The sequence below is a fragment of the Macrosteles quadrilineatus genome, unplaced genomic scaffold (genome assembly GCF_028750875.1).
Source record: "Macrosteles quadrilineatus isolate MER2022 unplaced genomic scaffold, UCM_ALF_1.0 Scaffold_5__1_contigs__length_97177068, whole genome shotgun sequence".
Lineage (NCBI taxonomy): Eukaryota > Metazoa > Arthropoda > Insecta > Hemiptera > Cicadellidae > Macrosteles > Macrosteles quadrilineatus.
In genome coordinates this window covers 30,828,284-30,840,128 of record NW_026542598.1, presented here as the reverse complement: position 1 = coordinate 30,840,128, position 11,845 = coordinate 30,828,284, and the positions used below count along the sequence as shown (strand labels likewise).

Below are 11,845 nucleotides of genomic sequence, written 5' to 3'. Positions count from 1 at the left end.
TTCCATTATCATGTATAGGCCAATACATTGGACTCCCTCTTATCCGGATACCTTTTAACTTTTAACATCGATTCAACCGGACTAAACTTAATCCTAGGCCTACACTCTGCCGAAGTGACATCTTTTTAACCGGACAAATGTTATCAGCACATCTAACTTTCCCTATTTAACCGGACATTTTCTATTTCTACAGGAAATGGGTGGGGTGGTACTGAAACAAACTTTTCTTATGGGAAAGATTTCAAAGAAGTGATTTTAAAAAATACAATGCTCCTCACAAATTTAAGTAAAATATTTGGGATGTTTTCTGAGTGATTGATAAAGTATGTACCTATATTATTATTTTAACGAGTATTAGGGGACTTCGGTTTAAGTTAGGACTGTCAAAACTTTTTTTGTAGTTTTTTCTACGCCAGTGTCATTTTTTACTAGAAGTCAACGTTGTTGTACTAGGGTCAAACGTTTTTAAGGGAAATCGGCCCAACCCCAAATTAAAGCTTTGTGGATATGCCGGAAAATTGAACCTGCCCCTCCCATACCGAAGTCCATAGCGCTAACCACTAGGCTAGCAACACAACCAAATGTAAGGCCTATCCGGACTGGCCATGTCCCAAAGGAGTCCGGATAATAGGAAGTCTAAGCTTACTGTAGTTACAAGTACCGTAACTTAGGCCCACTGAAAATTATTGGAAGAGCCTACTTAGAAAAAGTTCAGAAAACGTTAAGTTGGTGTACACCAATGACTTTGATTTGATCTTGTGTTGTAGCATCTAAAATTTAAGTTACCGTAAGTAGTTCTGTGTAACCTTGTAATTTACCTACAATAAGTAAATATGTTTAAATTTGTTTTTTAGGAATTACATTGAAAGCGAAATTCCGGATCAAAATGTAGGCCTAACAGTAGATAATACCTTTCCGGTAAGTTAACATTGTGGTTTGACTTCAATAACTTAATTGAATGGCTTTTTATTCAATTTTCTTCATTTTATGGGCAAGATTAGACCACTTTAAGTCATTTATAGGAAAAGTTTTTCTTTTGTCTTGTCTATGTTTAATGTCCCAGTATCTACTATCAGTTATCAATAATTATTGAGATGAGTACGACATCTACGTGCGTATTTTAACCCAAATGGATGAAGGATGAGTGTTAGAATGGTGTGAGAAGATCTATGTAGCTTTCTTACTGACTAAGATAAGCTGTTTCATTAGCTAGGATCATTTATTGAAAGCCCACTTATCAGGGACGGCTGGGTCCAGTTTTTGAACCATCAAAAACCTAATGACTTTTCTCAAGATTGAGCCGGCAACCTTTTGATTGTTAGGCGAGCACTACAACCACTCAGCTATCCAGCTAGTTTAGGCTACTTTTTCATATGGTCGGTTGAATGGCTTTTTATAAGGAATTCTAAACTTAAAAACGACACAAAAACCCAAATTCACACCTTAAAAATGGAACTAAGATGGTCTGCAGATTTGAAAATGGTGTTAAGGAGTGTAAGATCAAAATGATTGATACAGTCCTAAGAAAAGTTGGTAGCTTATTGATTGTTGTGGTTCGAAACTATCTTCGTGTTTTTTTTTTTTTATGATTGATGGTTCATGGCTATTTTACAAAAGCTAAGATAATTATATCAGGGTTGTATATTTGATTCCAACAAACAAAATTAGTACCTAGTAGGCCTAGAGTCAAGGACTTTAAACTGTATCAACTTAAGTGGTCAGAGAAAAAAATATGTTTGATTAAGCCTACTTTACATTTTGATTTCAACAAAACGTTCGCTAAATTCATATTTTATTTTTCCTTTGAAGAACTTTTTTTACATAGGCCTAAGTTATACCCATTTGTCTTTTAGGATTGCACAAGCAACTGCAGTTCTTCTTCTAAAGAGGTCCTTTCAATCAAAACAGAACCCATTGATGATTATGAAGAATGTGCCGAAGAAGACAGTGATTTTCCTCTTGACGTTCAGGTAAATGCTAATTTCAAACCGTATGATCAAGGACAGCTGGGTTCAGGCTCAAACCATTAAAGAGCCTATGGCTTTTCCCAGGATCTAAATAACAACCATATGATTATCAGGCAAGCACTAAGCTACCTAGATACGATGCTGAGTATTAGTAGTTAGTATTAGTAGCAGGTGCCGAGATTTAAACCTATTCAATGTGGTTAGTACCTATTTATGCCAATATTTTTATCTATCCGAAAGTGATGTACACCGAAATCCCGTTCCACCTCAAATCGAGCACTGGTTGTAGTACAAATTATTTCCTAGATTGGCATCAAATGAAATAGTTTAATTATAGGTTGATTCTGATATATATACCGTAATCAAATTTTATTAAATGGTATTCTTTGTAAAATGCTGTTTTTGTGCGGAATGTTAAACATAATGGGAATTTTTATTTACCATTGTGGGGAATGTGATACTCGAATGGTAAGTAGCCCATTGTTGATTTGATAAACTAAATCTATAACACTTACATAGAGTGTAGTTTTAGTAGTTTTTAAAACAATTAGCTAAGTTGGTTTCTTTGTGTTAATTCAGTTAGTTACCATGTGTATTTTGTTACCAGATATCTGAACCAGAAGAAAACAGTGGTGAGAATGAAAAAAGTGACATAGAATGTGAAGAATTGTCAGGACTACCGGTTAAAACTGAACTTATTGAATGTAAAGAAGAATGCCAAGCTCTTGATGACGAGAACAACACTAATCCATTCATTAAGGTAAGTTGAAACTGGTTCAAATCAAATCAAAAGATCTTTATTCACATCATGTAGCCTAAATACATGTTTGTTGAATAGTGTTAAACAAGTTAACTTACAAGAATATTTAGAATGTATAAGAATAGTACACTATTTATTTAGTCAACTATCACTATGATTGGTAGTCATACCTTATCATGAGTTTTGCTAATAAGATAGTATTAGGTACTCCTACTACTTTAGGTCATGCTATTTTCTAAATTTTAAGATCTACTATTTGTTTAAAGTTAAAAAGTCTTCAAATCAATGAATTGCCTTCTGTATCATGGTTGTTTTGCCATCTTGTAATTTCTCTAGTTTTTCAACATATTTATGGATATTAGGCTAATAAGAATGTTTTTTTTTGTTTCCGTTTTCTACGCATTTTTTTCAATAATGGTATGTAGGACTAATAAAATTTGTAATGTTCAGTTTTTTAATCAAAATTAAAATGTTTAACAAACTAGAGTAGGGTTGTGCAAAAAATGGTCTGATAATATTTTAACATATGTATTAAATTTTTTATTAAACTGCATTGATAAACTCTTACAAAAACATCGATTGATTGAGTCAGGGCGGACCTTGTCCTGATGCTCTTCAGCCGCAGATGGGCTGAGAACAATCATTTGTATGCAGGGAAATTTGATAAGGTACTAGTTAAAATGCTGGCTGATCATTACTAAATAATTAAATTAAATTAAATTATTTAATAACCACAATGTGTAATTTTATAAGTGTGTTTGAATTTTTTAGGCGGAACCTCTTGAAGAGGGGTATGAAGATCGCGTAAATGATTTCATTCAAATTGTTACCAAAGAAAAACTTCCAGTTCAAATTTTTACCAGTGATGATACAGTCACAAATTGTTCTGAAGAAAATGAAGCTGAAAGTGGTCATTTTCTGTCTCAGGTATGTTGTACTACTCATCATAAGTTAAAAATTGTATTATAACAATATTTTTTAATCAACAACAAATGTATGACTGTTAAATAGTCCCTCCCGTTCCTTAACACATGTGCTAGCGATCATCACATATTTGCGACGCTGAGGTCATTGGCACGGCCCGAAGTATAGCCTACTTTTTAATATTTTAAATAGACCGGTTGCCACTTGGTTAACAGTACATGTGGAACACAGGCCAGTGATGCAGCAAAGTAAAAATCAGTTTTGCCAACTATCATATGACGTCACTAATCATATCCACAGACCAAATGACGCACATATGCAACAGACATCTCTGTGGACCAATGCAGAGAATTCTGGGCCTTCAAATAGACCATTACGAAGATAGCTTTTTAATAACATTGAAAACCGATGCAAATATGCGACGTCACATCAATCTATTTTAATGTGACCCGCTGTCGCATATACATGACAGCAGTCTATGGGCAGGAACTGGCCGTCGTATATGTGCGTCGCTGGTCCATATGAATGAAAAATTTAGTACTTTTGCCGTAACGAACGAGTTGAAATATTAGACTAAATATAAAAAGAGAGTTACTATCCCTGGGGATTTATTAAGTCAAATTTAAAGCAAATTTTTTTTCCTTTATATTGCAGAAAAAACAGCCGTTTTAATGCATGCGTTGCAGGTCTAAAGCAGCATTTTTACTCCCTGTTGTAAACAGTTGTAAATTTCGATTGTGGCAATCGTATCGATCAAAATTATTTATCAATTGATTTATTAAATTAGGTGTTAGCCTATTGTTGTCGATCGCTCAAGATATCGATGGCATAATGTACTGTAACACAATAATAATAGACAAAATGATTGAATCATTTACTAAACAGCTGCTTATTTGCATTAGCAGAATTGAAAACAAACTGGAAGTCATTTTCAGAGGTTATGTTTACATAAAAATTAAGTTTTGATTTAACATAGTATGTTATGGTCCTTACAATTTTGATAGTTTTTTTCATTTTTTAGAAATTTTGATTTTTATGGGGATTTTTCCATAAAACCCCATAAAATAACTTAACGGAAAAATCGGATTTTCCCAAAAATGGCCCGAACGATTTTGATAAAAATTTAGTATATTATAGTCCATTAAATTCTGAACAAAATTCTACAAATCCCATATCTGTATATTTACTCTCACCGCTTACACATGATAAAGGTTGTTGACAAACTTATGGGAGAAAGTATGTGTCAGAATGCTGATACCGTTTATTTTATTAATGATGCGATATGACAAAAATTATAGTTTACCACACGGGCAAAAAGTGTGTTTTTAACCCTCGCTCATTTAACAACCACGGCGTTGATTGAAAAGAGTCACTTTGGGCCCTAGTGTGAAATTTACTATTTTTTAGTTGACATGCAAATGTTTTAGGATTCATTTATTTCCATGGTTGGGTTTGGAAAAAAAATGAAGACTATACAAATCCATTTTTAAAGAACCTTTCATGTAGATAGTAATGTCTATGTCAATATTATATTTCCTATTTTCATAGATATTTGGTTAGCCACTCCTAGGATAACTTTTTCAATGTTTCAAGTAAATCATGTGGATTAAGTGGGTTCCACCTGCCGCTGTTTACCACGTAAACATGGTCCTACAAAAAAGAACCTCGTGGCATAATGAAAGTGTTTATCGAGATGAAATAAACTGTAAAAAGATCCAAACTATGCACTGGATGAACTGAAACCTCGTAATTGTTTCTTAAAGGGTTTGCAAAATCATTTTGAAAATCTGTAAATTAATCTGTTTTACATGTGATTTTAACTTCTAAATAATAGTTAAAAACTAATTTTTCCCCATCCATTTGCAAGCTCTGATATGTTAAGAACACCAAAAACACACAATCGTTGGAAACAAATTAGTTCTAGAATGTTGAGAGCTTGTACAATAGAGGCATGATCAATTCTGAACTATATTTCAATCCATATAATCCGCCATCTTGAATCAAAATTCAGGCTGTCGGGTAGAACCTTCCTAAACTGATAACATACAAATTAATAAGAATTTAAACTCATTCTATGAACTTATTTTTTAGTTTAACAGATTTGGCAAAATAAGTTGCAACAGTTTGTTTGAGATTTGTGTCTATAACAGGTTGAACAACGTAAAGATATGATACTGTTGTTAAGAAATCTCAATCTTTCTGTAAATATGTTTGTTTTTGTTTGTAAAAATCTTTACCTACGACCGTTTTTTAAAGTAGCCGTTTCAGTACAGTTCTTAGAATTGAAAAGTATCTCATAACTGCATAGTTTTACTCATAACAACACGGGTAACGGACCAATGAGGTTCAAGGATTGAGAGAGGAGAAGCAAAATTGTAATGATTCGAAATTCAACTAATCAGCTGTTCCGGCCAATTTAATTGTTGATTGGTGCAATTAGTGAATTAGTGTTTGATTCCTTGCTTCACCGTCAGTGGCAATGAGAGGTTATAAACAAAAACATAACCTCTCTTAGAAGTTATGAGTAGTGATTTTTAGTAATTAAAACACTGTCGTAGGTAAAGTAGTGTAAGCAACTCGCGTAAATAGTGTTAACGACACTCGTAGAAGTTTTTAAGGCACTCGCCAAGGCTTGTACCTTAAATTTTCTACTCGTGTCGTTAACACTATCTTTACGCAATCGTTGCGTAAACTACTATAATACCTTCCTTACGCCTATCATAGGTCTATATAGGCTACAGTGAATTTACATTTCAAGATGTTTTGGACTTACTAAAGAACTTTATACTATTTTTTGAATTTTAAGCTCTTTTAATTCAACCAAATTTGATTTAAATTTAATTGTTTCACAAACAGATTAAACCAAAGCGACTCCGCGGTGGGATGCTGCAATGTGCCAAGTGTTTGGCCAAGTTCAAGTACAAAAGTACGTACGATTACCACGTCAAGTCCGCCTGCGGTACTAAGATGATCGCCCGTGACCATCTGGTGAAAAAGTCTGGGAAGAAGAACCAGTTTGATTGCAACGTTTGTCATAAGAGACTGTCAAGTAGGACTAGCCTCATGGTTCACATGCGTATACACACAGGTTGGTACGATTGCGAGATTTTCAAATCTTGTTTTATCTACTAGATAGAGTTACAAAGTAAAAATACACTGGTAGGTTGGACCTACTCAGGTAGGATTAACCCTTTCTGATCAGAAGGATATTATTTAAAGTTCATAATTTGTTAGGTAACTTACCAAACGGCCTTTCACACAGCAGGTAGGATAAATTTCACCTCGGTATTCCATGCTCGGTAATTGCCAGTGATATTGTGTGACATATAAACATTTGAAAACACAGAAAGCCACGATTGGCGCGCAGTACACTTTTTTAGAAATACATTTTTTTGATGTCTGCTGAGTGGTGATTTGTAATAGCGACTTTGAAACTAAATTAGAGAATGAATTCAAAATCGATAAGATAAATATTTACTAAATAACTTATTGATCAATATTGTATGTGTTGTTAAATTTACAGAAATTAAATAAAATGAAAATTTGTGTAGCCTAAAAAATGTGTAAACATATTTTACACTCATACTGTTAACCTAATAAGGTAAATACATATAAAAGAGGGCAAGCCATGATCAATTTTGGATTTGCCTACTGTATTTTGGATTTGGAGGTTTTGGGGATTTGGACCCAGGAACTCCAAGACCAGAGTCCTGACATCTATCACTAACCCAGCTTGATCCCTTGAACGAATAATATTGGAGAGCCTATGTATAGAGTAAAGACCTTGTGATAACAAAACCCACACAAAAGGTAACTTATCAACTCAATTTCGGTTGTATTGAAATCGGTGACTCATCGGTTGTCTGTGTAAACGGCAACCCTATAGTTTGCCCATGAGATGATGGTCCAACTCACTTTAAGCATCTTAGTGATAGCTGTATAGCGTCCGTTTAACTTTTATAGGCCCCTAATATATTTTAGTTTTGATTGTGAATAATCTGCAGCCCATACAATGCTATTGTAACGAAGAATATTTATCAGAACATTAATGTTTCAGGGGAGAGACCATTTGCTTGTGACATCTGCAGTCGCTCGTTCTACCAGAAAGCGCATCTCAAAGATCACATAAATAGCCATTTGTCCGGCAAACCTATGAGTCCACTCTACTACACGTGCGCAGAATGCGGGAACGTCTACCCTACAAAATCTCAGCTTACTTCACACATGAACGTTCACTTTGGCGACAGGGTGTTCGGGTGTAACGTATGTCACAAACGCTTCCGCACACGGTCGAACCTGAGCAACCACAAAATGATTCATTCGGGGAGAAAGCCGCACTGCTGTACCGTTTGTGGTAAAGATTTCCTGCGTAAACCCAGTCTGGACGACCACATGAGGATACACACCCAGGAGAAACCCTTCGAATGTGAGATCTGCGGGAAACGGTTCGCCGAGAAGACGCGGAGAAATACACACGTCAAACGACACACTGGGGAATTGACACAAGTTTGTCCGACGTGCGGGAAAAAGTTTGCTGGCTCTTACGATCTGAGAGTTCACCAGGTGTGGTATGTCTTGAAAATATGGGCTTTTAGGTTAAACTGATATACGGGAGTGGAATACCGTACTTGAAATTGTCCACTGTTTGAATTGGAATTGTAACCACTGTGTGTTGAAATATTGTGCAACAATGCTTTAACTTTCATTAGACATTATAATCCAATCAATTGTGGAGAGAATGTCTAATCTCTAAAAGATCAGCCTTTTGATGTTTTCAGCGATCCCAATATATGTAAAAGATGGAACATTAGCTATCCGGCAACACTGGTCAACATTAAGCCCAATCCAATCCAAGATTAAGTACCTAGTAGTGTTGATTTTTTATTTTTTGCTTGTTTAATTTTTCCCCCAAATCATAACAAAAACTTGCAGTGAAGAGATTAAATACAACCTTTCCATAAGTGATGCTCTGGTTTGGCTATTATTTAAAGTTGTTTTACATAAATGTTTTATCAGATTGAAAGTGTTTTTATTATTACAGATCCTGTTTGATATTGGGTTATTTCAGGTTGGGTTGGGTTAGGTTAGGCTAGAACCAAGACGACCTACATTTTGAATTGTGTATTGGAAAGTGCAAGTTATACAGTAGTAAAAAACTAACCCAAAATATCCAAATTTTCATTTTAATGTAGATCATTGACATTTAATCATGTAATGTCTAATTTGCTTGACTCGATGTGACTGTTTTGACAGAGAATGCACACTGGGGAGAAGCCATTTTCCTGTAACATCTGTGGCCGAATGTTCAACCGCAAGTCCATCATGGAGACTCACATGACAATACACACTGGACGGAAGGACTTTGTGTGTACGGAGTGTGGAGAAGCGTTCAACCGAAAGTCCAAGCTGGACATTCACCTGACGACTCACACGGGCGAGAAGTTCTTCTGTGAGGTCAGTTGTCAGTTTGAGTTCTGTGATTCTCAAACGCCTAATTTGTACTTCAAGGTGAATAGTTTTTGGTTTGGTAGAAATTGTAGGGAACTTAGTAGTGGGTGGAAACTGAATGAACGAATGAATTTTGTGTTTAAAAACGTTTCAAATGAGATTCAATTTGGTTGGAAGTGTCAGGCGTAACTGATACGTTTGTCTAATACATTGTTAAGAATTGTGTTTAAAGGGATGGATTTCAAGCACCTTAAAAATAACCCAGGCCAAGCATAAAAGGACACATGCAGTGTGGTTGTTTCAACTAGGAGAGGTCATTCGATTCATGACAACTCTTTCCAATGTAAATTTAAATTCCAATAACATTTAAGTTAAACCAACCCTGAAAGGACAATTTTTTGCAAACTATGCCATCAGTTGTCACATTCACTGACATGGTATCAGAAACTAAGAGAGGAAATAGAATGTTGACTGTAACCTTAAAAATTATCTATAAATCTATAAAAAATCCATGGATGGGATGTCTACTTCAGTATCCTAATTCTTTGACTATCAGTGGAACTAAACATTACATTCCCATGTTAGAGTCGTCTCCAGTTTGGAATAAAAATTGATTGTGATGATGTATATTATTGATTTCTGTTGAATTTGTAGACTTTTAAAGAAGTCAAACTGATAAAACGACTTATTGTAAGTTATAGCATCTTTCATGTTACGTCATCTATCTCAGTAACAAAAAATAGGGTTGAAAATATAATTTTAAACACTAGTGCAATCCACGACCTGGCTCATTCAACTATGACCTTTTTTTAAGAACAATTTGGAGACAACTAATCCTTATAGGTACTTTTGTATCCAAAAGTAATAAATTTCCAATAAGGTGTGTAAAGATTCAACAAATTTGGATGAAGCTTTTCAAGGCTTTAGCCCTTTGGTAAATATAGGTAGCCTCCAAAATTTATTGCCCAAGGTCAATTCTTTCTAACATCTCTCGATGCTTCAGATTTGCCACAGAGTGTTCAAGTGTAAAGCGTATCTCGTCCCACACATTCGGACACACTTCGGCATCAGCCGTATGAGAGGGAAGACCTGCAAATGTCTGCTGTGTCGACAGGAGTTCCCCAATCACCAGCTGTTGCAAGATCATCTGGCCAAGACACACCCCACATTGTTTCAACCCCCCTCCCCTGCCTCAGCCCCTCCTCCAATCACGTTTGTCAAGGTAGAGTCCGATCAGTAATGTTTTTTACGCTAAAGGTGTGTTAGGTATTGAGTATCTGAATGTGCTTTTACACTGGACAATGAGTGAAGGGAATTTCGTTAACTTTTGTGACAAGTTTTAGTATTATCAATCAACAATAACATGATTATTTAAAAGAATCAAAGCACAATCCAATCAAATAAATATAATCAAGTTTTAAAGCTGGCTGATAAGATGAGATGTATGTTTACTATTTGATCAGAAATTTGCTAGTTCAGTCCTCTTTTGAGTTGACCTTTTTGATGCTTTTTAAAACTGGTATCAGCTGTTGTTATTGGGTTATAGGTTAATTTGACTGTTAAAAAACAGCTGGTCTTATTAAACTTAAAGCTACACTAGATATTTATCTCCGTCTACACTAATCATTGTACTAAACAACATCAAACTTTAGGCAACACAGTGATTTTTATTACAAAAGGCGGCCTATAAACTATACAGTCCAGTTTACAAGAGTTTTAAATTAAGCATCCATATCAGACATCATATGAACATTCGTCATTTTATTTTCTACACTTATTCGTCAGTTTTTCTAAAACATTTTTCCAAATTTTTTGTCTGACACAATTAAAAGTTATTGACAGGACAGGAGCAGGTGTCATGTGCTTATCAGTGCATTGCCATAAGGATTTTTTTTCTGAAAGGGCTTTTGCTTGGTGATCATTGATTAAAATATGACATACCTTGGCCATATGGTTTTACAGTTACTTTTGTTTTTTTTGTTAGGATGAAATCCAGCAGATTTTTTTACCAAGAAATTAGGTTAGACCAAAAATATGCAATTATGTTTTGTTTTGGGGAATTATTTTTGTCATACTCGTGGTAAATATTTTCTCTTACTCCATCGCATGAAGGATATATCATTCCGGTTTTGTATTTTCATATTTCTTTACTCATATACTCACATTTTTGTTTTTAGTTGGGTAAAAACATGATTATGTTACTAATGAATTTGTATTTACCTTTTGAGAATTTTCACTTTGTCCAGTCTTTCCCATGAGTTCCTTTCTTTAGAGCAAGGCCTTGTTTACTTGTGTTAGATATGTAGTGAGGTATTGATATTGATACAGTTAGAATCTCAAAAGCATCGTTTCTTCATTTCTTAAGATATTTAGTTTTTATGTAATGTAATAGAAACCTACTAGTCAATATTTAGTCTTGATAATTTTTTATGGAAACACTAATGGTTCTTCTTCTCCGTGATAATTATGTTCAGTTTGTGTAGATTTTTTAAAGGCTTGTGTTTTTCAAACTGAAAAGTTGAAAAGAAAACATATTTATTGTTACATACATTGTTAATTGCTAGTTTGTATTGATCACTATTCATAGTCATACATATGTGCCGTACCAAGTGCAATATAATTTTGATTTCATTATGTTCCTATAGCTCGGGTATTGAGTACTTAATAAAATAGTCAGTATATTTTCATGTTTATATATTTCAATTTAAGTTGAAGATAAAGTAATTGTATATTTTAAACTATTTCA

At 34.5% G+C, this 11,845-nt stretch overlaps 1 protein-coding gene across 1 annotated transcript; it reads left to right on the top strand.

Annotated features, from left to right (window-relative positions):
- The first annotated feature begins 1,479 nt into the window (after window positions 1-1,479).
- Window positions 1,480-10,756, top strand: LOC128995501 (zinc finger protein OZF-like). Its single transcript, XM_054420518.1, has 8 exons — window positions 1,480-1,494; window positions 1,854-1,970; window positions 2,575-2,727; window positions 3,499-3,654; window positions 6,508-6,739; window positions 7,709-8,214; window positions 8,905-9,105; window positions 10,103-10,756. Exons 1-8 carry the CDS (start codon window positions 1,480-1,482, stop codon window positions 10,337-10,339), a joined length of 1,617 nt encoding a protein of 538 aa, XP_054276493.1. The 3' UTR covers window positions 10,340-10,756.
- The last annotated feature ends 1,089 nt before the right edge of the window (window positions 10,757-11,845 follow it).

What these genes read in the sequence shown, in the direction of transcription:
- LOC128995501 (XM_054420518.1), top strand. An exon ending in GTGGTCATTTTCTGTCTCAG is followed by an intron (nt 3,655 to 6,507) that starts GTATGTTGTACT and finishes TTTCACAAACAG; the next exon opens with ATTAAACCAAAGCGACTCCG. An exon ending in ACGATCTGAGAGTTCACCAG is followed by an intron (nt 8,215 to 8,904) that starts GTGTGGTATGTC and finishes CTGTTTTGACAG; the next exon opens with AGAATGCACACTGGGGAGAA.